This window comes from Gekko japonicus, unplaced genomic scaffold (genome assembly GCF_001447785.1).
Source record: "Gekko japonicus isolate JY-2015 unplaced genomic scaffold, Gekko_japonicus_V1.1 scaffold729, whole genome shotgun sequence".
Classification (NCBI taxonomy): Eukaryota; Metazoa; Chordata; class Lepidosauria; order Squamata; family Gekkonidae; genus Gekko; species Gekko japonicus.
Genome location: NW_015175378.1, coordinates 723,590 through 749,987, shown reverse-complemented (window position 1 = coordinate 749,987; position 26,398 = coordinate 723,590). Strand labels below are relative to the sequence as shown.

General features: G+C 49.1%; 1 protein-coding gene across 1 annotated transcript in view; it reads left to right on the top strand.

The window, feature by feature from the left end:
- The window catches only part of LOC107122456 (zinc finger protein 208-like), a gene marked incomplete at its 5' end in the record, with an annotated part of 108,266 nt that extends 96,298 nt beyond the window's left edge, over window positions 1–11,968 (top strand). The window contains 5 exons of the mRNA XM_015425558.1: window positions 1,773–1,985; window positions 2,154–2,350; window positions 2,632–2,707; window positions 5,835–7,602; window positions 11,768–11,968. Of these exons, the coding sequence (XP_015281044.1) occupies window positions 1,773–1,985; window positions 2,154–2,350; window positions 2,632–2,707; window positions 5,835–7,602; window positions 11,768–11,968 (2,455 nt within the window). The remainder of the gene's footprint in view (window positions 1–1,772; window positions 1,986–2,153; window positions 2,351–2,631; window positions 2,708–5,834; window positions 7,603–11,767) is intronic.
- Window positions 11,969–26,398: the final 14,430 nt, after the last annotated feature.

Here is a 26,398-nt window from a genome sequence, read left to right as displayed (position 1 = left end):
CTCCAAGATCTCAGGCAGAGGTCTTTCACATCACCCCCTGCTTCATCCTTTTAACTGGAGATGCCGGGGATTGAACCTGGGACCTTCTGCAGGCCAAGCAGAGGCTCTGCCACTGATCCAGCCCCCTCCCCTTTGTTTTAAAGGAGGGGATATTTTCCACCCTCCCAGTCTGGGCAGCTTTACTCCTCTACGGGGACACAAAGCAGCTCATGTTGTTCTCCCCTCTGTTTTCTCAGAATGGCCCTCTGAATTAGGTCTGGCTGAGAGAGAGTAACTGGCCCCCGGTCATCCGGGAAGCGTCCCTGGAAGAGTTCTGGGGTATTTGAAGCCGTGTCTCCTAGATCCTGGTCAGAGACTCTAGCCACTACACCACAACAGATCTCATAGTTCTGGGAAGTTCCTGAATCCCGTCTGTTTTGTAGAGGGGAGATGTTTTCCACCCGCCCTGCCTGTGCTGTGGCCCTTTGCTGTCTTTTCACGAGTAGACTTTTGCTTCCATTGCAGATAGCAGAGGGATGTCATCATAGAGCTGTATTCCTTATCCCATGCAACCCCCATATCCTCACTTTTTTCTGTCTCCTCTCATTCCCACCCACCAACCCATCTACTTATAGTTGCCTGCCCCCTTCACCTTTCCCTCCTTCCCTTCCCCAACAACCTCCCGTGGGGAAAATCTGGCCCAGTTATTCTGTGCCAGCCCAACTATTAGGGTGGGTCCCGTTGCAAGGTGCTAGCTGGGCTGGACACAGTCGCACAGAGGGGAACCATCAAGGACTTGTGGGGAGTCCCTTGTTTTCCCCTCCCTGTACTATTTGTCTCCATCTAGCAGCTCCTGCATGTTTCAATTTCCATGTTTCCTTCTCTACCACCCACTCACCAACCGATCTTTTAACTTGCTGCTCATGCTCAGCTACACAGAATTTTTTTTGATTTATACTCCACTTTTCTCCTCAGTGATGGTCAAAGCAGCTTACAAAATTCTCTGCTTCTCCGTTTTATCCTAACCACCCTGTGAGCGAGTGTATGTGTGTGTGATTGGGCCAAAGTCACCCAGCTTGCTTCCAGTGCAGAGTGGGGATTCAAATCTGAGTCTCCCAGACTGTAGTCTGAAACTCTGACCACTAGCTCACGCTGGGATTTGCAGTATTGAACAGTTTTTAAGTGTGTATGCCCCCCCCCCCCCGTACTTTTCCCAGGTTTTTCTTCACGCATGGGTCATTTTCCAGGTTTGTAGAAAGAAAGTCCATGTAGAAAGAAAGTCCATGTCTCCAGTCTCTGGACTTCCATATTTTATCACTTTCATATAATAAAAAAGTTCAGTAAGATTCAAGATTTTTAAAGCATTTCTTTTCCTGTTCTGTTTTATGTGTTCCCTAAATCAACACCAGAAAACATATTAACTTTAATGTGATCTCAAAAGTAAATTTCTTCAACAGAAGCAAGAAATTCCCTCCTAGTTCCTTTGGTCACTGTTCCTTCTTTTCCAAAACATCTTGGTGTGGTGTAATATTGCTGTGGTTTTTCCAGGCCCCAGGTTATCCTTGTAAAAAATATTACTCACTTTACCTGTTAACTGGTATTTGTACCTTTTCATTCTTATTGGATTTCTGTCTCTTTTTTGCAGTTGAAGATATGAGGGAGATGATGAGTAAGAAGAAATCAACCCGAGATGAAACAGGGAAGAGAAAGAGAAGGCCTAATGGTGCCATGAATCAGAAAGTGTTCAGCTGTGAATTCAGTGGTAAAACCTATGTTACAACATGCTGGAAAAGGTATAAATGCTTGGAATGTGGGAAGAGCTTTGATTGGAGTAGTTCACTATCTAGGCATCGAAGGACTCACACAGGGGAAAAGCCATATAAATGCTTGGAGTGTGGAAAGTGCTTCTCTCAGAATATTCACCTAAGGACACATCAGAAGGTTCACACAGGTGAGAAGCCATATAAATGCTTGGAGTGTGGAAAGTGCTTCACTCGGAATGACACGCGAATAGCCCATCAAAAGATTCATACTGGGGAGAATCCATACAGATGCTTAGAGTATGTAAACTGCTTCTCTCAGGATGGTGACCTAACTGCAGAGCAAAATGTTCACATGGGGGAGCAGCCATATGAATGTTTGGAGACTGTAAAGTGTTTCTCTTGGAATGGCAGCCTAACTTCACATCAAAAGACTGATAAAAGGGAGAAGCCATATAAGTGCTTGGAGTGTGGAAAGTGCTTTTCACAGAATGGCCGCCTAATTTCACATCAAAAGATTCACTCAGGAGAGAAGCCATATAAATGCTTGGAGTGTGGAAAGTGCTTTTCACAGAAAGTCTCCTTAACTTCACATCGAAAGATTCATGCAGGTGAGAAGTCATATACATGCTTGGAGTGTGATAAGTGCTTCTCTCAGAAAGGCACGCTAAGCCAGGGGGGTGTCAAACCTGTGGCCCGCAGGCTGGAACCTGCCCATCCAAAGGTCTAATCTGGCCTGTGAGCAAGTGGTGAGAGGGAGGAAAGTGGAGGGAACCACACTTTCAGCTAATGACGGGAGTGTGCACTTTGGGGCCCTCTCCTCTCTCCCCTCCCCACCCTTCATGAATAAAGTGGATGAAGCCAAAAACCATGCTCCTCTGTTCCCACACAGGTTCTGCCCCCTCATTGCTTGGAGCAGTACAAGCGATAAGTGGTACAACCGAGAGCATGACAGACGAGCCTGAAAGGTGAGCAGATAATGGCAGGTGGGAAAGAGATACTGTGAAGTGTAAAAATGCTCGTTCAGGAGCAGCAACGGTGTGTGTGTGTGGGGGGGGGGCGGAGAAAGGAAAGTCTGAGAGTGCCAGAGCCATGAGGAGGGCAGAAGGGGTGGGCTAGGAAATTGCGCTTGGCAGGGAACGGCTTGAGCACGAGCCTGAAAAGAGAGCATGAAATGGCGGGTGGGAGAGAGATATTGTAAAGCGCAGAAATGCCTTTGCCAGATCCGTGGCGGCAAGAGGGAAAGGATGGAAGGAAAGGCCCAGAGTGCCAGAGCAATGAGGAGGGCAGAAGGGGGCGGGCACCGTTGCCTTGCTGCACTCTGTCGGGGGGGGGCTTTTCTCCTTGGTCTTTTTTGCCTCTCCTCATGCCGAAGCGGCTCTCCCTCCACTGCCCGCTCGCCGCCTCCTCCTCCTGCTTCCTGCCCTCGCCACTGCCCAGGGCGCACAGCCTCAGCCTCTACTTGCCTGATGACCCTCTGGCACTGCTGGGGACCGGCCTATCGGAGCCCAGCATCTTGAACTCCCTCAGCGCCTGGGTGGTCAAGTTCTACGCCTCCCAGGGTGGCCACTGTGTGCGGTCTCCCCCGCCTGGAAAGAGCTGGCCAATGACATCAAGGGTAAGCGGCAAGGCCAGCCACCGTGACTGCCGGGGTGTGCAACTGGGGAGCCCCTTGTAGGCTCTTAGAGGCACTCTGGTCCTGGGGCATGCTACGGGGAAGCCCTCTGTAGGTGCTCACAGGCACTCTGGTCTTAAAATCATAGCATCATTAGAATCACAAAGTTGGAAGGGGCCATACAGGCCGTCTAGTCCCACCCCCTGCTCAGTGCAGGATCAGCCCAAAGTATCCCTGACAAGTGTTTGTCCAGCCGCCGCAGCTGATTCCACTGTGGCAAAACTCTTACTGTAAAAAAGTTTTTTCCTAAAATCCAGCGGGTACTTTCCCACCCTTAATTTCACCCGATTATTGCGAGTCCTCTCCTCTGCTGCCAACAGGAACAGTTCCCTGCCTTCCTCTAAGTGTAAAAGGTAAAGGTTCCCTTGCTCGAAAGCCAGTCGAGTCCGACTCTAGGGTTGCGGTGCTCATCTCCGTTTCAAAGCCGAAGTGCCAGCGTTGTCCGAAGACGTTTCCGTGGTCACGTGGCTGGCATGACTAAACACCAAGGCGCACGGAACGCAGTTACCTTCCCACCGAAGTGGTACCTATTTTTCTACTTGCAATTTCTTGCTTTTGGACTGGAGCTGGAACTAGAGATGGGAGCTCACTCCATCATGCGGCACCCGGGTCTCGAACTGCTGAACTACTGACCTTCCACAGCCTGCAGTTCAGCCAAATACTTAAAGAGAGCAACCCTGTCCCACCCCCCCAGCCTCCTCCAGACTGAACATTCCCAAGTCCCTCAGCCTTTCCTCACAGGGCTCGGTCTAGAGCCATCCAGGTCAGACATGCGACAGGAGGGTCCTCCGTAGGCACTCGGAGGCATTCTGGTCTTTGGGCATCAGGGCTGGGCTTGCCTCAGGGCAAGTCGTCCCTCGGTTCAGCCCCGGTTAAAGGAGGCCACCTCTGCAGGGACAGCGGCCTCTTCCCATTCAGTCCCTGGCACGCCAGCCCTTTTCCTATTTGCTTGGATGGTTGCACGATGGGCGGGGGGTTGTTGTGGTTTTTATATTCCATCTGCCTTCTATTGTGTGCCCTTTACGTCACTCCTGGAGTCTCTGTACTCGCTTGTGCCGGGTCCTCCGTAGGCACTCGGAGGCATTCTGGTCTTTGGGCATCAGGGCTGGGTTTGCCTCAGGGCAAGTCGTCCCTCGGTTCAGCCCCGGTTAAAGGATGCCGCCTCCGCCTCTGCGGGGACAGCGGCCTCTTCCCATTCAGTCACTGGCACGCCAGCCCTTTCCTTTTGGCTCGGATGGCTGCACGACGGGCGGGGGGTTGTTGCGGTTTTTATATTCCATCTGCCTTTTATTGTGTGCCCTTTGCTTCCCTCCTGGAGTCTCTGTACTCGCTTGTGCCTCTTGGAAGGGTTTCTTCCCATTCTCTCATGTGCCACCCCCTCCACCCACCCCTGGGGATGTAGTCCAAAAGTGTTGACTTTAGATTGGGGGAGAGGGGTCGTGGCTCAATGGAAGAGCCTCTGCTTACCGTGCAGAGGGGTCCCGAGTTAAATCCCTGGCACCTCCAGTTAAAAGGACCAGGCTGTGGCTTATGAGAAAGACCTCAACCTAAGACCCTGGAGAGCCCCTGCCAGTCTGAGTAAACCCGGGGTGGTGGTGGTGGGGGGAAAGCTCGCAATGCCCAGTGCTTCATGTTTTCCTTGGGGTCTAGGTTGATAGCATTAGCAGCGAGAGAGGCCTGGGCTTCGCTCCCCCTTCTGGGAAGCGCAGGGGCTTCTGCCTGGTGCTACACCAGTTTGGTGTAGTGGTTATTACCGTGCAGAGGGTCCCGGGTTAAATCCCTGGCACCTCCAGTTAAAAGGACCAGGCTGTGGCTTATGAGAAAGACCTCAACCTAAGACCCTGGAGAGCCCCTGCCAGTCTGAGTAAACCTGGGGTGGGGGGAAGCTCACAATGCCCAGTGCTTCATGTTTTCCTTGGGGCCTAGGTTGATAGCATTAGCAGCAAGAGAGGCCTGGGCTTTGCTCCCTCTTCTGGGAAGCACAGGGGCTTCTGCCCGGTGCTACACTGCTGGCTCTCCAGTCCACTCATGTGGGCTTTCCTTTGCACCTGGAGCCTTGCAGCGAGGACACATCAGCTTGGTGCTCACCAGCTGCTGGAGGCGCCTGGCTCCTAAGCTGGACGGCCAATCCAGAGCGATCTTGGGCCAGCTGGGGGGGGAGTGGTGTGAGCTATCGGACCTGGAAGAAGAAGACTTCCTTCTGGTCCACTGCCTACGGCTGTGGATTTCCTCCTTCTCTTTCCCAGCAGCAAACTCCCCCTTCCCTTCCAAGCCACTGGAAGGGGAAGCCTTCCCCCAAATGATAACATGCCACGTGCAATTGAAGCTAAGAACAAAGCACAATTACAGCTAAATTCAAAGAGCCTGGCTGCTATGAATTTGTACGAACCGTTTTTTAACCACCTCCCTTTCCCTTGCAGCATTGACTTTGCACGTTTGTGGTTTGGGGAGTCACTGGCCATCTCCGCATTAGCCAAGAAGAGAAAAGTCGACGCGGAGGGTCGTGTTGTTCAAGAAAAATGGAGATACCTTTATTTTTCTGTGGAGCAGAATGGGAAACCCACTTGCCTGATTTGCTCACAGCAGATATCTGTCCCTAAAAAGTACAACGTTCGGCGACACTATGAAAGTTATCATGCTGGGGAGTATGACCAATACGATGGAGAAGTGCGAGAGGAGAAAGTTTCCGAGTTGGAGCAGTCATTGAAAGAACATGAAGCCCTTTTCAAAAAGTTGTATCAAATGCATGAAGCGGCAGTTAAGGCGAGCTATATGATTGCACGTGAGCTAGCCGTGTCATCGAGGCCCTTTTCAGAAGGGGAGCTTGTTAAAAAGTGTATGATCATGGCTGCAGAAGCAGTCTGTCCAGATCAGCAGCAGGTTTTTGCTGACATAAGTCTCTCAAGAGACATGGTTGCAGAGAGAATTTGTGACTTATCTGAGAACCTTCACACCCAGCTTACAGAAAAGGCGAAGTCCTTTATTGCATTTTCAGTTGCGATAGATGAAAGCACGGATGTAACTGATGTAGCCCAACTTGCAATCTTTATTCGTGGAGTTGATCAGGAAATAAATGTCACAGAAGAATTTGTAGAAATCGTTCCTGTCAAAGACACAACCACGGGTGATGACATCTTCGAGAACTTGGTAGGAGCTCTGGATAAAATTGGTGCCGACTGGACAAAAGCGGTGAGTCTGGCCACAGATGGGGCACTACAGGTGGTGGAGGGCAAAGCTGGAGTTGCCGCAAAGCTCAAAGAAAAATTGGTATCGGCCAACCCACAACATCAGTTTTTCCATTTCCATTGCATTTTGCACCAGGAAACTCTGTGCAGCAAAACAATGAAGATGGATAATGTGACGAGTGTGGTCATAGAAACTGTTAATTTTATTCAAGCCAGAGGTCTCGACCATACGCAATTGAACAGTCTTATGGAGGAAAGCGTTATCAGACAAGGGGTACCATATCACACTGAAGTCCAGGGGTTAAGTCGTGGAGCTCTCCTGAAATGCTTCTACGAACTCCGAAGTGAAATACAAGTATTTATGGATAAGCAAGGAAAGGCTGTCCCTGAATTACAAGATAAGGAATGGCTTCAAGATCTTGCTTTTATGGTAGATATCACGGAACACCTGAACTGTCTCAGCACAAAGATGCAGGGTCGAAACAAAGTCGTGACAGAATTTTACGACAGCATTTGTGCCTTTGAGATGAAGCTTCAGCTTTGGGAAAAGCAACTTCAAGAAAACAACTTGGTGCACTTCCCCACCATGAAATCTCTGTCTAGTGATCCTATATCCACAGAGAAGTACAGGAGAAAAATTTCTGAGCTCCGAAATGAATTCCAAGAAAGGTTTTCTGACTTCCGAAACCTACAGAAAGACTTTCGGATTTTCCGTAATCCGTTTTCGGTGAATGTCCGTGAGGTTCCAGAGGAGCTCCAGAAGGAAATAACTGATCTGCAGTGCGATACTGAACTGAAGGATAAGCTTTCTGAAGTTGGCCTTAGCAGATTTTACCAGTATTTGGGTCATAATTACCCCCAACTTCAGTCTTTTGCTTCTAAAATCCTGTCCATGTTTGGGACAACGGACATCTATGAACAGCTCTTTTCTGTAGTGAATGTCAATAAACCGAAAGTAGGTTCACAGCTTACAGAGGCAGACCTGAGCAGCATACTCAAGATTGCTACAGCACAGACATTGTCTCCAGATTTGGATGCAATAATTCAGAGCAAGACATGTCAGTTATGAGAGACTGCTAAACGAACTATTGCAGGAGTCCTAAATGTTTAAACATGTTTGTAAGTAAAAAAATAATATAGTTAATTGTGTTTGTCTGTGTCCTTTATGAAGTGTATGTATATCTGGTACCTGGCATTACATTTTATGACACGCATGGCCTGGTCTCACAAAATGCTGCTTTATTTATTGATTTATTTTTCCAACTTGTATCCCGCCCTCCCAGCCGAGGCCGGCTCAGGGCGGCTTACATAAAATCACAATTTATGTCAGATCTAGCCTTTGTAACAAAAGTGGTTTCGCTGCTTTTTTAGTAAGGGGGGGGGGGGGGGGGACGGGTCAGGGAGAAAAAAGATTATTTGGAATAATGATTGGGTGAGTCCTTTCTAATATTTTTAAAGTGTTATTAATTTTTATTAACACTCACAAGAAGTAGGGCCAGTTTCATTCATCAGATAACGTCTCTGTTGATTTCTGGAATCGATTAGGACCATCGGAAATCATCTCGCCAATCGAAGTTGTTCATGGTCCAGCTATTTAAGCCATAATGAAAAAAACATTTTAATTTATACAAATGAACAAATTAAGAGGGGGGGGGAATGACTATAAAATTATAAAAGTTCTATCTGTGAAAGCAAGGTGGAATGAATCTTCACTCTGTGCTGGGGCATAGAGCTCTCAGTCTCTGGTCCAGGCCCACACTCAGTCATCTATAATAAATTATTTCAATATTTGTTTATTTAGTTAATAAATAAATTAACTAATCTGGGAGAACCGGGTTTGATTCCCCACTCCACTTGCAGCTGCTGGATGACCTTGGGCAAGCCATAGTTCTGGCACAGTTGTTCTTGAAAAAAGAGCAGTTTCTGTCAGAGCTCTCTCAGCCCCACCTACCTCACAGGGTGTCTGTTGTGGGGAGGGGAAGGGAAAGGAGTTTGTAAGCCGCTCTGAGACTCCTTTGGGTTGTGAAGGGCGGGGTATAAATCCAATCTCTTCTTCTTCTATTCCTGTTATCTTCTGTTCCCTTTTCTCTAAAGCTCAGAGTCCCAGGATACCAAAATCACCTCAAATTCTAGTACATTGTTTATATTCTTGGTGCTTTGGGGGCGTGAGAGAGCTTCTAGTGTCCTGGCCTCACTGATGGACCTCCTGATGGCACCTGGTATTTTTGGCCACCGTGTGACAGAGTGTTGGACTGGATGGGCCTTTGGCCTGATCCAACATTGGCTTCTCTTATGTTCTCTTATGTTCTTATGTTTCAATGACCCACAGGTTGAGAGGAGGGGAAAATAAGGTAAAGCAGTGGACAGGTGCTCCAGTGTGGCAAGTAAATGTCCCAGAATCCCAGAGAAAGAACATGAAGTTGGCAGCCTCCGTGTGAGCGGAGAGGGTAAGAGTGCATAGTTTTGGGATGAAGAGCAGCAACAGTTATAGGAGCCAGCACAACAGAATTTCAAGGACTTAAGTAACTCAGGGTGAGTCCAGGATGAGAAATTATGAGTTTCCTGGTGTGAAGGTATTGGACCTCCAAGCAATTTCTTGTTCTTTTCTTAGACATAGAACTAAACTTTGGTTAAGGCTTCACATTAAAGATCTGGGCCTGCAGGTGGGTTGAAGAGATCGAAAGGGAAACATCTGGCTGCTGTCATGGGAAAGTCCGTGCCTTTGAATAACAGGCCAAACGGAGCCCCGCCATTTGGTCCCTGAACACCGCACCTCGCTCTTTCTGCTGATGCTTATTTTACACGTCAGAGAGAAGCATCCTGTCGCAAATGGAATCACCTGTTGTCTGTCACAGATCCATGTCAAGATAACTTTGTTAATGTGAGTTTTGGATTGGCTAGAAGGGTCCCCAGCAATGTTCCCTCTAAGCTGTGGAGGCCTGTGAGCAAAAATTCTACTTTGTAAGCTACTTTGGCCACCAAATGAGAAGGGAGCACTCACTGGAGAAGACCCTGATGCTGGGAAAGATTGAAGGTCAAAGAAGACGGGGACGGCAAAGGATGAGATGGTTAGACAGTGTCATCATAGATGCAACGAACATGAAACTGAGCCAACTTCAGAGGACGGCGGAAGACAGGAGGGCCTGGCAGGAGCTGGTCCATGGGGTCGCGAAGAGTCGGACTTGACTGTGTGACTGAACAACAACAACAAAAGCTACTGGCATAAAATCTGTGAGCAAGTGATTTGGCTACTACATAAATTAGTTTGCTCTGGAGCCATCCTTCCTGAGCAAAGACAAAAATATGTGAGCCGGAGGCTGAAAAACTGTGAGCTAGCTCACTCTAACTCAGCTTAGAGGGAACACTGGTCCCCAGCCTGTCCGGATTTTAAGACTTTAAAGAGTTAGCTTTTCTGTTCTTTTGTGTTAGTTGGAGCAAGCCGCTTTAGCTCTCGGAGGTATGGGTTAATCCTGCAACTATGGATTAGGATTTAACTGTGTCGTTAAGGTGCCCAGCGGCCATGGGCAGAAGGAAGACCGGGCACCTTCTCCTTGCCCAGCTCCTGAGAGGACTCCTTGGCCGCACATCCTCCCAGCCCTCTTGCTCCGTGAAGGGAGAAACCAGCGTTTTCCTTCCTGTCTAGGCGATCTGCCTGGTATGTTTGAAGTCCCTTACTATGCAAATGGAAAGCCAATACAAGAAGCAGCAGCCATCCTGGCTAGGCGTGTTTGGCTTGCGTAGGGATGGGCAGGGGGACACCAACTCTGCTATCAGAGGAGATAAGTTGGGGTCGCAAACAATGCTCCCTCTAGGCTGTGGAGTCTTGTGAGCAAAAATTCTACTTTGCGAGCTCCTGGCATTAAAGTTGTGAGCGAGCGATTGGGCCACTGCATAAATTAGTTTGCTCTGGAGCCATCCTACCTGAGCTGACTCAAAAATCTATGAGTCGGGGGCTAAAAAAACTGAGCTAGCTCACACTAATTCAGCTTAGAGGGAACACTGGTCGCGAAGAGTTGGACTCGACTGTGCGGCCGAACAACAACAAAGGATCATGGGGAGGAGGTGAAAATGACCAATAAATTTCCTCTCTCCCTTTCCAGGATAACATACCCATTTCAGAGCCCAAAGAAGAGGCCCTTCCGGGCTCTGCCTCTCCTCTTTCCCCAGCAGGAGCAGAAAGGACCCCCACTCTGCTTAGGTGGGGAGGAAATGTTCTCTCCTGCCCTGTTTTTGAGGCAGACCTTCCTCTGCCCTCAAGGCCCCGTCATTTACGAGAAGGAGAGCGAAATGGGGCATGTTTCCTGCCCTCTCTTGGAATATCTTTCAGTCCCCTTAATAGGTCAGTGCCGGGGAAAGTGCCCTAAGGGCAGAAAAGGGTTCTCCCCCCATCACCTTCTGTCTCTTTTTCAGGATGTCTCCAGCTGGCCTCTCATGCAGTGGGGCTGTCATGGGAAGCTGCCCCACAGAGCCACCGAAGAAGGGAGAAACCTCCTCTTCCCCTGTACTTCTGTTCTTTCGTCTGGGTCTGGTTGTTGTAGGGAACTACATTTCCCAAAAGGCCTTGCACGCAGGCGTTGAAGGGGGCGTTTTCTTATGGAGGTGGGGAAGGACGTTTGGGGAACATGGAATTCCTCGGGGCTTCTCTTCTTTCTCATTTTTCTCCGCTGGAACGGGAATTTGGCTTCTGCACCTCTGCAGGAAAGGTGAGTGTAGGATTTCCTAGAAGAGGTCTTGTGCAAGAATAGCGGAGAGAGGAGAGAAAATACGTGTGAATGGGAGGGGCGGCGGCGGCGTGTTCCCCGGACAAGATCTGTGCGCGGGGTGGTGCTGGTGGTTCATTTTTCACCCCCTCGAATGTGTTTCCTGCAACCCGAGTGGGCTTATTTTATTTGTAAAATTTAGGTGGACCCCCGGTTTCATCCAGAAGGGCTCCTTGTCTGTGCTTAAAGGTAAAGGTTCCCTTGCTCGAAAGCCAGTCGAATCCGACTCTGGGGTTGCGGTGCTCATCTCCGTTTCAAAGCCGAAGAGCCAGCGCTGTCCGTAGACGGTTCCGTGGTCATGTGGCCGGCATGACTAAACACCAAGGCGCACGGAATGCTTACTGTGCTTACTGGCCCCCTTAGCTGGCTGCCCTCGCGCTGTTCTTTTTTGCATGTTAACCCCCGTAGAGGCGTTTGGCCATGTTTTGGTATTTAAACTGTATTTTCAGTACATCCTGTTGCTTTCGCCGGCGAACCATCCCAATGAGCATCGTCCTCGAGAAGATCTCTGTGTTGCTAACTGGTCTGAAGGTTTGTTTTGTGAAGGAGGGCAGCATCTGCACCTTCCCTGCCTGTGCCGCCTCCACCTGCCTGGCTTCTCGGGAGTAAACCATCACTCCCACTGCAAAATTGTTACGTATTCCGGGAAAAGAAGATGGCCACGGCAGCGCTAGCCTAGCCATGCCGTCAAACTACAGTCGACCTTCGGTCCAAAGACGATAGCCACCTCGGATCCTAGGGTGCACCAATGGGGCCGCCCGGATCCAAGAGTAGACCTATAGAATGCATAGACTTGTAAATAGAACCTATCACGCCGGTAATGGTGTGGAGTTAGCATATAAATCGGTCAGGGACCGGCAAGGTTGTCTTTTGTCTTGGAATGTAATCCAAAAAACCGGAGCTGATTCACTATGCGGAGTCTCCAGCCTCAGTACTTTTCAAGAATATTACAGGGATTTTCTGTTGTCCTCCAGGCCAGGAAGCTTCCGTTCCTTTCATTTTTGGCAGTGCAGTTCCCACAATCATCCTGAAGCCAACTTTGTGGCTCCTAGCTTTCGTTTTACTGTAGATAAATACCACCCCCCAACACTTCAGTAATTTTTCTGCAAGATATTTACCATTGCTTGAAGGCATTTTTATTCGGTGACATCCAAAATCTGTTGAGATGATTTTGTAGCTTCTTTGCAGTTCAAGGACATTTTGCACACACTGCTGTCATTCCACAGGCACGAATTCCCGGAAAGGTCTCTGAGGTAGCAGGTTTGTGCTGGGGGTTTTGTGCCCTACAACTCTTGCCTTTGAAGCCCCTAGTTCTACAACGCTCTGAGATTGAGTAGGCCTTGGGTTTATCCAGAGCTTTCTGGATGACACTTCCATGCTGGATCTCTTCCAGCCTGGCTTCCACCCGGGTTACGGGACAGAGACAGCACTGGTCGCCCTCACAGATGACCTCTGGAGGCATCTGGATCGGGGCGGGAAGGCAGTGCTGCTGTTGTTAGATCTGTTGGCGGCGTTCGACATGGCTGATCATCAGCTACTCGCCCACCACCTCGCTGACGTGGGGATTCAGGGGCTTGCCTTGCAATGGCTTGTCTCCTTTCTCCAGGGTCGGGGACAAAGGGTGGCACTTGGGGAGAAGCAGTCCTGAAGGCACCCGCTGGTCAGTTTGGTGTAGTGGTTAAGTGTGCGGACCCTAATCTGGGAGAACCGGGTTTGATTCCCCACTCCTCCACTTGCACCTGCTGATGTGACCTTGAGTCAGTCGCAAGCTCTGGCACAGCTGTCCTTGGAAAAGAGCCGTTTTCCTCCTCCTCCTCCTCCTCCTCCTCCCAAGGAGCAGTGGTCTCCCCAATGTTATTTAACCTCTATATGCGCCCCCTTGACCAGATTGCCCGGAGGTATGGGCTTGGGTGTCATCAATATGCAGATGACACCCAGCTCTATCTGTTGTTGGGTGGTCAGTCTCGCTCTACCCTGGAAGATCTGGACCAGGCGTTGCAGGACATGGTGGGGTGGCTTAGGTTGAGTCGGCTGAAATTGAATCCAAAGAAGACGGAGGTCCTGTGCCTAAATCGGAGCAGTCCGGGGTTAGCGGCCCCACTTCCGGCCTTTGGTGGGGCGCTGTTGGTGCCAGCACCGAGGGTCAGGAGTTTGGGAGTGCTCCTGGATCCCTCCCTGACAATGCTAGGTGGCAGCCACTGCCAAGGCAGCCTTTTACCATCTTCGGCTGATTAGGCCGTTGGTCCCCTTCCTCGAACGCAATGATCTGGCGTCAGTGATCCACGCTATGGTCACCTCGAGGCTAGACTACTGCAATGCTCTGTACATGGGGCTGCCCTTGGGGCAACTCCGGAAGCTGCAGCTGGTGCAGAACGCAGTGGCCAGGCTGTTGAGGGGTCTTCCCGGGCGGGAGCACATCCAGCCTGTGCTAAAGTCATTGCACTGGCTTCTAATAGCATTCCGAATTCGCTTTAAGGTGTTGGTTTTGACCTTTAAAGCCCTTAATGGTCTGGGGCCTGCCTACCTGAGGGACCGCCTTTCCCCATATGTTCCCCCAAGGGCACTGCGATTGGGAACGCAAAACCATCTGGCCCTCCCTGGGCCTAGGGATGCTAGGTTAGTGGTAACTAGGACCAGGGCATTCTCCCTTGTGGCACCAACGCTGTGGAATGAGCTCCCTCAGGAGATCAGAGCTCTACGGGACCTCCAGCAGTTCCATAGAGCAGTTAAAACGGAGCTCTTCCGCCAAGCGTTCCAATAAGAACTGACTACGCTGGTAGTGTCGCACTAGCACTTTACCACAAGATGTATTAGCTGGGATTTTATGGTATTGTATTTATATGTGTAATTGTTGGTTTTAACTGTATGTTGCTTTTAAATTGTTTGTAAGCCGCCCTGAGCTGCTTCGGCGGGAGGGCGGGGTAGAAATTTAAGAAATAAATAAATATTAGGATGGTGAGCTTCATTGGGCCAGTGTATAGGTACCAAGCTGGATGGCAGCTTTTGAGTAAGGCAGAATGCCTCTGCAGAAAAACCCCGTTTAAAACGGAAACGCTGTCTGGAGTCACGATGTTAATGTAATTGTGGGGTTAAATGTGCAGGACACTATAGTAGACACTGGTATACAGTTAATTGGGGTTCTTTTGTTTTTTCATTGAATTGGACGAAGAGGAGCACTGTTCTGTGCCATGTTCTGAATTTATTTCTCGGAGACTTTCCCCATATAATAACTGTCAGAGTCTCGGGGGAAAACACTAATCCAGTTTTCCTTGCCATCAGTTTGATGAATGGCATTCTTTTACTTGATAGAGTGGGCAATGGGATTCAGTGTCTTTCTTGAATCCCCGAGAACAGGAATCCATGATTAACTGGGCAACTGGTGTAGTGGTTAGGAGTGCGGACTCTAATCTGGGAGAACCGGGTTTGATTCCCCACTCCTCCACATGCGGCCGCTGGATGACCTTGGGTCAGTCACAAGTCCTCTCAGAGCTGTTCTCTCGGGAGCAGTCCTTGAAAGAGCTCTCTCAGCCCCAGCTACCTCAGAGGGTGTCTGTTGTGGGGAGGGAAAGGAAAGGAGATTGTAAGCCACTCTGAGACTCCTTTGGGTAGTGAAGAGTGGGGTATAAATCCAATTTCTTCTTCTTCCCTCTCTTTCAGAGATCCCCAGTGTCCTTTCAGGAAGTGGCTGTGTTCTTCACAGAGGAGGAATGGGTTCTCCTGGATCGAGACCAAAGAGAACTCTTCTGGGAAGTGGTGAAGGAAAATTATGAGGCCGTGGCCTCTCTGTGTAAGGATCTTTTCTTTTTTATTATGAACACAGAAGAGCGGGGGCAGGTGGGATTTTCCTTTGTGAGAGCCAGTTTGGTGTAGTGGTTAAGTGTGCGGACTCTAATCTGGGAGAACCGGGTTTGATTCCCCACTCCTCCACTTGGACCTGCTGATGTGACCTTGGGTCAGTCACAAGCTCTGGCACAGCTGTCCTTGAAAAAAAGAGCAGTCTGTGTCAGAGTTCTCTCAGCACCACCCACCAGGGTGTCTGTTGTGGGGAGGGGAAGGGAAAGGAGTTTGTGAGCCACTCTGAGACTCCAAGTGAAGGGCGGGGTATAAATCCAATCTCCTCTTCTTCTTCTTCTTTGTCTCGCGTGCATTTTAGAATGCACTTCCACACTTTTTCCTTTTTGTTCTCGTGGTATAAGACTTCCCCTCAGTGACAAGATGTTCATGGGGTAGTGGGTGTAAATGCTTTGGGTTGCTGCTGTGAGGTAAGTTATGTATTGAGCCTGAAGAGAAGAGAGATCACTGGAGCAGGGGTTTTCAAAAAGCAAGAAAAAAGATTTATTCATGCACACAGGAAGCTGCCCCACAAAGCAACAAATGAGCAAAGAAATCTTGTATTCTGTGTTCCCCAATACTTCAGTTTTTTAATTCTGTTTGGGTGTTGCTGTTGCAGGGAACTACATTTCCCAGAAGGCCTTGCGAGCACTGGAGAGATCAACCCTGCCTTTTCTAGGTGTCCAGGTTTTTCCTTGGGAGGAAGATGGAAATTTATGGGATATGCAGTTCCACAGGGCCTCTCTTCGTTCTTGTTTCCCCCCGCTGGAGGGAGAATTTGACTTTTGTACATCTGCCGGAAAGGTGAGTTTAGGATTTTATCCACAGCTGCTGGGTAAGAGTAGGGGAGGTGAAAGAAAGTATGTGTAAAGGGAAGTGAAGGAGGAAGATCTGTCTGGAGGGATCACTGGAAGATAGGTTTCTGGGTCAGATCTCCCCACAACCATCCTAGGTTTCTTTTTATTCTTAACACTAGACAAACCCCTGGTCTGATCCAGGAGGGTTCATTCCCAGTTCTAACTGGCCCTTGTAGCTTGCTGCACTCGCAGGTTTTTTGGGGTTTTTTTACATTCTCCACAGTTGAACCCACAAAGACACATTTGGCCATATTTTGCTCCGGTGATGGAAGTATTTTAAACACCGACTGCCGCTTTCTCTGCAGCAGGAGTTCTTAACCTGGGATAGATTTCAGGGGGGTCTGTGAACTGGAATAGGAAACAAATTGCATCTTTATCTTCACAAAGCTCTAACGGAAAGTTAGCATTTCCCTCCATTATGAACGTCGGCAACAAACCACAGTAGTCGTTGGAAGTGCATGTGACTTTGTCACCAATAGAAATCAGATATTTTCATGTTGCATTGAGTCGCTGTCTATTTCTTGAAATATCATTTACACTCATTTAAAAGAGAGCCTCTCTCTCTCTTGAGAGGCTTCCGGGCATGATCTTGTGCATGTGTGTGTGTGTGTGCTGGAATCAGTGTTCCCTCTAAGCTGAGTTAGTGTGAGCTAGCTCACAGTTCTTTAGCCTCCTGCTCACACATTTTTGTCTTCGCTCAGGAAGGAGGGCTCCAGAGCAGACTAATCTATGCAGTAACCAAATTGCTCGCTCACAACTTTAATGCCAGTAGCTCACACAATAGAATTTTTGCTCACAAGACTCCACAGCTTAGAGGGAACATTGGCTGGAATGTGTTCCCTACAACCAGTCTGGGCTTCTTTTTATTCTTAACAGCTAGATGCATCCCTGGTCTGATCCAGCAGGGTTCATTTTCTATTCTTACTAGGCCCTGTAGCTGGCTGCAATCGCAGTTTTGCTTTTTTGCATGCTCCGTGGGCTAACTCCAAAAGATGCCTTTGGCTATATCTTGCTCCTATAATGGTGGTCTTTTACAGTGTAATACGGGGGGTAGGGTGGGGTGGGAAAGGCGCTTAGGGAGCCAACTGCTTAGGGAGCCTCCCTTGCTTCAACGGGAAGGGCGGGGGTATAAGTCAAATAAATAAACACTTTCCCTATGAGGAAAGGTTAAAGCGCTTAGGGCTCTTTAGCTTGGAGAAACGACGGCTGAGGGGTGACTTGATTGAGGTTTATAAGATTATGCATGGGATAGAGCAGGTAGAGAAAGAGGTACTTTTCTCCCTTTCTCACAATACAAGAACTCGTGGGCACTCCATGAAATTGCTGAGCGGTCGGGTTAGAACGGATAAAAGGAAGTACTTCTTCACCCAAAGAGTGATTAACACTTGGAATTCACTGCCACAGGAAGTGGTGGCGCCTACAAGCATGGACGGCTTCAAAAGGGAATTAGATAAGCATATGGAGCAGAGGTCCATCAGTGGCTATTAGCCACAAGGTATAGATAGGGGCTCTGGGGCAAGTGATGCTCTGTCTTCTTGGTGCTTGGGAGGGGGTCAACAGTGGGAGGGCTTATAATGTCCTGGCCCCACTGGTGGACCTCCTGATGGCTCTGGTATTTCTGGCCACTGTGTGACACAGAGTGTTGGACTGGATGGGCCTTTGGCCTGATCCAACATTGGCGTCTCTTATGTTCTTATGTTCTTAACTGACCCATACATTGAGCGTAAATCCAAAATACGTCAGTGTAAAGGCCACTTACGACGGCGCAGGCCCCCAGTTCTGTTCCGTTGCTTTTGGGCACTGGTGGTGGGCTGCGGTGGCTGCCCGTTGCCATGGCCAAGGCGTAGACCCCTGCACCAGTATGGTTGTGGGCGGTTTTGGGGGCGTTGCCAGAGTTATTCGGCTCCCTGAGCCCTTTCAGCCTGGGAATGCCCCCTGCCAGAGGCAGAAAGTTACATCAGCAAAAAGCGTTATGTGGCCCATAGGCGCCAATGGTATGTGAAGATCGAGCCTTCTCCCTGCCGCTGCGGCCTTGCCAATTAGGCTTGGAGGAGCCCAGGATGCTGACTACAGACTTGACCAATGCTCCCTCTAAGCTATGGAGTCTTGTGAGCAAGAATCCTACTTTGTGAGCTCCTGGCATTCAAGTTGTGAGCGACCGATTTGGCTGCTGCATAAATGAGTTTGCTCTGGAGCCATCCCTTCCTGAGCGGAGACAAAAACGTGTGAGCCGGAGGCTAAAAAACGGTGAGCTAGCTCACACTAACTCAGCTTAGAGGGAACACTGGACTTGACCAATCACCACCCTCCCCGTGGGGGCCAAGCCCCCTCCCCAGCACCCAATTAGGGACCCTCATGCTACATAAACGCTCGCCTGGGCGTCTCAGAACCCAGTAGTTAGGGCGCGCGGCACAGGACTCCCGTCTCAGAGCTCCCTGCCCTGTGAACTCAGAGCAAGCGGAGAGGCCCTTTCGTGGTGGGGGAAGTGCAGAGAGGGCGCTGAGCACTACAGCGCGAGCACTTGGCACTGACCCCCAAGGAGGAGAGCCAAGTCCAAACTCTGTGGCTGACCTCTTTACAAGGCACAGCCATGTGGCTCCATGGCACCGACATGCCGTGGCAAAAGATGCCTCCCTCTCTCACCTCATCGGCTTCTGTCTGAAGGGGGGAGGGGCCAGAGAGTGGTCTGGGTGAATGAGTCAGCTTGGTGTGGTTGTGAGAGTGTGAAACTAGATCTGGGAGGACCCTGCTGCCCCCCCCCCCCCCGTTTGTACCATGGAAGCTAGGTGGGAGGCATTGAAACTCCTGGGGCCCTCCTCTCTCCATCGCCTGCCTGACACTGGACTCCATCCCCTCGCCACAGGGCCCCGGATTGGTTTTGGCAGCCTCCTCTATCACAGTGCCACTGCCTCCACGCAGTACCTCCATTGACCGCCGCGGCACAGTTGCTATAGACGCTAACCCGGATATGAGCAACAGACTTCGTAGGCTGGCCACTCCACAACTTATACCCTTAGGAAATAGACCAGCACTGCCAATTGTCATGTGGCAGCTGCCTGCCGCAGCGCAGACATGTGTCAGAACCAATAGAGCCTAATAGGATATAGGGTATCCATATGCACACACACACACACACCCATGGCATGGGCCAGTTAGGTACCCTCCCATGCGCGAGATAAGTTAGGAAACCGTTAGGTGGCTAAAGCTGAGAACCAAGAGTCTCTCACGGTACATAGGAGACTTCCAGACAATACAACCCCCTCCTGCACATCTGTAGAGATAAGCGTTTCAGCAAAGGCAGAACAACAGGGATAGGAATGCAATAGCAATTAACAAGACACAGACTGAACTCCCCAACCCCCATGGCAGCATAGCTGACAACATGGCTCAGGATTGCTCTACCTGATACCTACTGTTGCTTCCTCTTCTAGAGTATGATTCCAGCAAGCACGGCCTTCAGAAGATTTCTGAATTGGAAACTGGTTTGTATGTTTGTTTTGTGAAGGAGGGGATCTTCTCCACCGTCCCAATCTGTGCTACCTCCGCCTTCCTGGCTTCTCAGGAGTAAAGCATCACAGTGCTGTGATTCCTTATTGCTGAAGCTGGTGGCCAGTTTTGAGACTCTCAGCTTTAATTTATTATTATAGAAAAAATAATTTTCCTCCCCTGACAGAATAATTTTTCTGCCATATGTTTAACTTTGTTTTAAAGGGCAACCTGTACTCCAGACAAGAGGCTAATCTTAGCTCAGGATATGGAGAAACAGAAGGGTTTTCGATTGGCCACGGTGTCAGACGAGGGTGTGTTTTATCTCCCCATCTCTTCAGTCTGTATGCGGAATATATCCTAAGGAAAGCTGGTTTAGATTTTGAGATAGGCAGATGACGCCAAATTGCTAGCAGAAGATAGTGAAGACTTAAAATGACTTCTGAAGAAGGTTAAGCAGAGAGTGCTAAAAAACAGATTAGAGCTCAACATCGAGAAAACAAAAGTAGTGACTACTAGCGTATGACACAACATTTAGGCTGATGGTGAAGAAATGGAAATTGTTCAGGATTTTCTATTCTGTGGCTCCCTCATCAACCAAAAGGAAGGCTGGACGCAAGACATCAGAAGGAGATTTAGGACTGGGAAGGGCAGCCATGAAGGAGCTCGTCAACCAAAAGGAAGGCTGGACCCAAGACATCAGAAGGAGATTTGGGACTGGGAAGGGCAGACATGAAGGGGCTAGGAAAGATTCCTAAGTGAAAGGATGTGATGCTGGCGACCAAGCGATCATAGTTCGGTCACATCTGAGAAGATAAGAGTCACTGGAAAAGACAACAATGCTAGGAAAAGTTGACGGCAGCAGGGAGAGAGGAAGAGCCAATGCGAGATGGATGGACTCAATGAAGGAAGCCCTGGCCCTCCGTTTACAAGACCCAAGGAAGGCTATGAACGATAGAACATTTGGGAGGACAGTCATTCATAGGGGCGCCATAACTCAGAAGCGACCTGACGGCACTTGCACGCACGCATGTTTATCTTTGCCTTAAAGCATTTCTATTGTAAGTGTCCAAAATCTCTTGAGATGATGCCAGTAGCTCACTAGCAGTTCAAGGACATGTTGTACAAACTGCCCTCATTCCACAATGCAGAAATATCTGGAAAGGTCGCTGAGGCAGCAGGTTCCTACCGGGTGTTTTGTGACCCTGCATCTCTCACCCACCAAGCCCCAAGGATCACATGGTCTGAGGTGAATAGGCCTTTCCTTTGTTAGGGGAAAATAGAACAAAATAGACTTTAATTAGCCCAATTCATGCTTACAGAGCTGGATGCAAGCTTTAGAGTTACGCAGAACGCCTCTGGTGTCAAACACATTTTGTCTGGAGACACAATTTCCATGTATTTCTGGGGCTCTAAAAGGTGGCATTTCTGGGCTGAAATGTGCAAGATAATATAGTAGATACTGGTACGGCCTATGTGTTTTACATTTGATTGGACTTGAATAATAAGGGAATTTGACCCAACAGAAGCACTTTGCAGTTTTCTGAGTTTATATTTCTTGAAGACTTTCAGTATGTTATGCCTGTCAGAGGCTGAAAAAGAAACGAATTCAATTTTTCTTCCAATATTTTGATATATTGCATTTTTAAATCAGTTGACTGGCTGATGGGATTCTTCTTTCTTGAATGCTCAGGGACAGGAATAGATGATCAGCTGGGCCATAATTTTCTCTTTCAGAGATCCCCGGTGTCCTTTGAGGAGGTAGCCATGACCTTCACGGAGGAGGAATGGGCTCTGCTGGATCCAGGCCAAACTCTTCTGGGAAGTGATGGAGGAAAATTGTGAGACGGTGGCCTCTCTGGGTAAGGCTCTTTTCCCGTCTGTTATGATCATGGAAGTGAAGGGAGGGAGTGGCATCTTTCTTTGACCCTCTTTGATTCCAGGGCACACTTCCATTTGCCACAGAGGAAAGAACGCAGCTCTCACACTTGGGGCTCTTACCTGACCCGAAGAAGAAAGCATAAAATACTTTGGTGTTATAAAGAGAAACCTATTGATGAGGAGGGCTCTGATGGGGAGAGATGGATGATATCCAGTTGGGTTCCCGCTAGGAAATCCCTGCGGCCAGGGGTCTTGTTGTAGAAAAAGAGCTGCCGGAGCTCATTAGCATAACTCATTAGCATAACTTATTTGCATATGCCACGCCCCCTCTCTTTTCCCGTCTGTTATGCTCATGGAAGTGAAGGGAGGGAGTGGCATATTTCTTTGACCCTCTTTGATTCCAGGGCACATTTCCATTTGCCGCAGAGGAAAGAATGCAGCTCTCACACTTGGGGCTCTTACTTGACCTGAAGAAGAAAGCATAAAATACTTTGATGTTATAAAGAGAAACCTATCGATGAGGAGGGCTCTGATGGGGAGAGATGGATGATATCCAGTTGGGTTCCTGCTGGGAAATCCCTTCTTCTTTGGCCTTTCTGTTTTTACACAGACTGCTTCTCCCACAGTCCTTTGCTTCAGTGAATGAGGCTGATGGGAGGAGAGGAGGAAAGGCATCATTGATCTGACTAGGCCAGAAGAGGGGCCCTGGCTCAGTGGCGGATTTGATGATCTGCATCTCAAAGGTCTGTGGTAAAAACCACTTGAAAAAGGGGGTTTAGAGAGGAAATTTAGTTGCCGGGCTGGGAAAGGTCCCTGCTTGAGGTCCTCCCAAGGCACCACCGCTTGGAGTAGAATCTGGTGGGCTTGATGGAAAATTCTTCCTTGGCAGAGGTCAATTCGGGGGGGGATCGCGAGGGATTGCAGTTCCCCCGGGTGAGGTGCGGGGGGGCGGGGCACACGACGAAGCTCCGCCCCTGGATAATCAGAAAACTTTAATGAAGACCAAGATGGATGAAGTGGGGTTGGGAATCCTTTCTCTATTCTTCAGTTCAAGGAGTGTTTCTCCAGAAGTTTGGGGAAACAAGGCCGTGAACTTTGGCCTCCTTTGCCCCGTCAACAGGAACCTTTCCACTTTCCTGCCCCTGGAAAAACAAAATGGGGCTTCTGCTTATTGAGTTGAAATCTGGAAAAAATCAATCCCCTCAGCCTCCCATCTGCCTTTTCCCTCCCACTGAAGAACAGAAGTGGTGGCCTGCTGGATCAGTGCATCTAGTCCAGCGTCCTGTTTCATACAATGGCCAACCAGCAGTGGGGCCAGGACATTAGAAGCCCTCCCACTGTTAACCCCCCCCCCAAGCACCAAGAAGACAGAGCATCACTTGCCCCAGAGCCCCTAGCTATACCTTGTGGCTATGCCCACATCTTCTCTACCACATCCTCTTTATCCTAAGATAATCAGAAAAAATTAATGAAGACCAAGATGGATGAAGTGGGGTTCGGAATCCTTTCTCTATTCTTCAGTTCAGGGAGTGTTTCTCCAGAAGTTTGGGGAAACATGGCTGTGAACTCTGGCCTCCTTTGCCCCGTCAACAGGAACCTTTCCACATTCCTTCCCCTGGAAAAACAAAATGGGGCTTCTGCTTATTGAGTTGAAATCTGGAAAAATCAATCCCCTCAGCCTCCCATCTGTCTCTTCCCTCCCCCTGAAGAACAGAAGAGGCCGGCCTGCTGGATCAGTGCATCTAGTCCAGCGTCCTGTTTCATACAATGGCCAACCAGCTGCCCTGGAGAGTTAAACAGAAAGGGCATGGAGGCTTCGGCCTTCCCCAGATGTGGCTTCCTGGCACTGATATTCTGAGGCTTACTTCCTCTGAATAGGGAGGTTCCCTTCAATCACCACCGCTTGTAGCCATTTATTTTCCCCAGGCCTGAACTGCTTTCTCTGCTCGCCAACCCCATAACTCATTGTACTCATATATTTTCTGATTATTTCTGCCTATCATAAGGAGGCAGCCACTGCTTTCACTGTGAAAAGCAGAGGCATTTTGTTGATTTCCACCCCATATCCTAAGGTTGCCAGCCTCCTGATGGGGCCTGGAGATCTCCCACTTTTACAACTGATCTCCAGCTATCAGTCAGCTCCCCTGGAGAAAATGGCTGCTCCGAAGGGTGGACTCTATGGCATTGTCCCATGCTTAGGCCCCTCCCCTCCTTGAACCCCGCCCTCTCCCGGATCCACCCCCAAAGTCTCCTGGTATTATCCAACCCAGAGTTGGCAACCCTACCATATCCCCCCCCCAAAAAAAAACTGGGACCCAAAGTACCTTATGTTACTCTTTCTCCTCCTGGCTGAGTCGGTGTGACTGGCTGAAAGGAAGCTATCTGGAAGCGTCCGTGGATGTGTCCTGGGTCTCTGAGATCCTGGTTGGACATTCTAACCGCTACACCACACCGGATCTGATAGCTCAGGGAAGGTGTCGATTCCTCTTTGTTTTGTACAGGACTGGATATTTTCCCACCCTCCTAGTTTCTGATGCCTCCTGGCATCTTGCGAGTGCACCTTTGCTTCTCTTTGAAACACCACAGGTATACCCTGAGCCGGGATGTTGGATTCCCTTTGTTTTTGACACTGCTGCTCCCTTGATCATCCTGAACCGGTGGGCCAGTTTTCCAGGGCCTAGCCTGGATTCCTGGGGAAGTATACCTGCCACAAAACGACGAAATTACATGTACAAAATATACAAAGCAAAATACAATGCTGCATAAGGACCATCCTACGAAGATTCCGGATAAATACTTTGTTTCAGAGTATCTTCCTCAGAGATGGACAATTATCAGTTCATATGAAACTGCATTAACTGTATTCTTTCACAACTCTGTTATTATTTGGTAAGTGCCAATGGGCCAGTTTTCCAGGGCCTAGCCTGGATTCCTGGGGAAGTATACCTGCCACAAAACGACGAAATTACATGTACAAAATATACAAAGCAAAATACAATGCTGCATAAGGACCATCCTACGAAGATTCCGGATAAATACTTTGTTTCAGAGTATCTTCCTCAGAGATGGGCAATTATCAGTTCATATGAAACTGCAGTAACTGTATTCTTTCAAAACTCTGTTATTATTTGGTAAGTGCCAATCAGGTTCAAAGCAGAAGAAAAAATTTCAATGTCGGCACACCAGTCATTTTTAGACGACAGTCATTAATAAGACTGAGCAAAGTTGGTATAGCCTCGTAGTAGGAAATTGAACCTAATTCCCTGTGATAGCAAGAGGCCATCCTTCACCCCCACTTTGTTTTAAAGGAGGGGATATTTTCCACCCTCCCTCTCTGGGCAGCTTTTTCCTCTATGGGGACACAAAGCAGCCTTTATTGTTCTCTCCGCCATTTTCGCCTCACAACGGCCCTCTGCATTAAGTCTGGCTCAGAGTCCCCCAGGAAGCGTCCCTGGAAGAGTTCTGGGTATTTGAAGCTGTGTCTCTGAGAGATCCCGGTCAGATCCTCTAACCATTACACCACACTGTATCTCATGGCTCTGGGAAGTTTCTACATCCAGTTTGTTTCGTAGACCGGAGAGATGTTCACCCGCCCTGTCTGTGCTGTGTCACTTTCCTGCCTTCTCACGAGTAACCCTTTGCTCCCATTTCAAATAGCAGAGGGATGCCATGGAGCTCATTTGTGCCGGGATGGCTCGATTCCCTTCATTTTTCGCACTGCAAGTCTCATCATAATCCTGAAATGGGTGGCCAACATTGAGGTGCCTAGCTTTTATTTTTGATTAGATCTGCCTTCAGCCATCAACCAAAGCTTCCAATGAAAAAGCACATGGTGGTGGGGGAGGAGTCTGGGGGCTGCATATTCCAGCATATTCCAGTTCCTTTCATGTTTGGCACAGCTTCTGGGGGAAGTCACTCATTTCCTACTGTATCCCTTATCCCGTGCTGGTCCCTCTTCCTTCCGGGCAACCCCCCTAGCCTCATGTTTCTCTGCTTCTTCCTTCAGTCCTACCCACCAGCCAATCTACCTTTATTTGCCCCCCTCCAATCTTCAGCTTTCCCGCCTTCCTTTCCCAACAGCTGCTACCTGGGAAAGATCTGGCCCAGTTATGCCGTGCCAACCCAGTGTCAGCTATCGCTGCCATGAGATGTGGAGTTGTTTTTTTATTGCTGTGCAGTTCTTCCCAGGCGCTTAATTGCCTCTATGCTGTAACGCGTATCTTTCAAGGTCGCAGGTGGTGATGCCATGCATTCTCTATGCTGTAATGCGTATCTTTCAAGGTCGCAGGTGGAAGTGCCATGCATTCTCTGCTTCTACGCTTCATGGGAAGCTTCCCGTTGCCATACGAATGCCCTATATCCTATTATGCGCATAGTTAACCCGCCATTCCTAACAGTGTTTATGTTACTGCAGCTATGGCTTTTCAATAAATGTATAACCTTCTTAGAAGCGGGTACATCGTTGTTTTGCTGTGGAACCTGACACCCAGCCACTAGAGTAGGTCCTGTTGCATGATGCTAGTTGGGCTGGGTCCAATCTCACCACAGGGAACCTACAAGGACTTGTGGGGAGTCCATTCATTTCCACTGTATCCCCCCCCCCCGTACTGTTTGTCTTCACCTGCACGCTCACTTCACCTGCATGCACCTGCTTCACCCTGCACGCTCACTTTCCATGTTTCCTTCTCTGCTACCTGCCCACCCACCCATCCTTCTTTTAACTTGCCACCCATGTTCAGCTATATTCCTAATTCATTTGGTGTCTATTCCATTTTCCTTCCCAATAATGCTTCAAAGCAGCTCACACGATTCTCTGCTTCTCCGTTTTATTCTCAGAACACTGTGAGAGAGGTGAGGCTGTGTGTGTATGATTGGCCCAGTTTGCTTCCAGAGCAGTCACCCCGTTTGCTTTCCAGAGCAGACTGGGGCTTCAGATCTGAGGCTCACAGACCGTAATCTGAAAGTCTGCCCACTAGACCACACA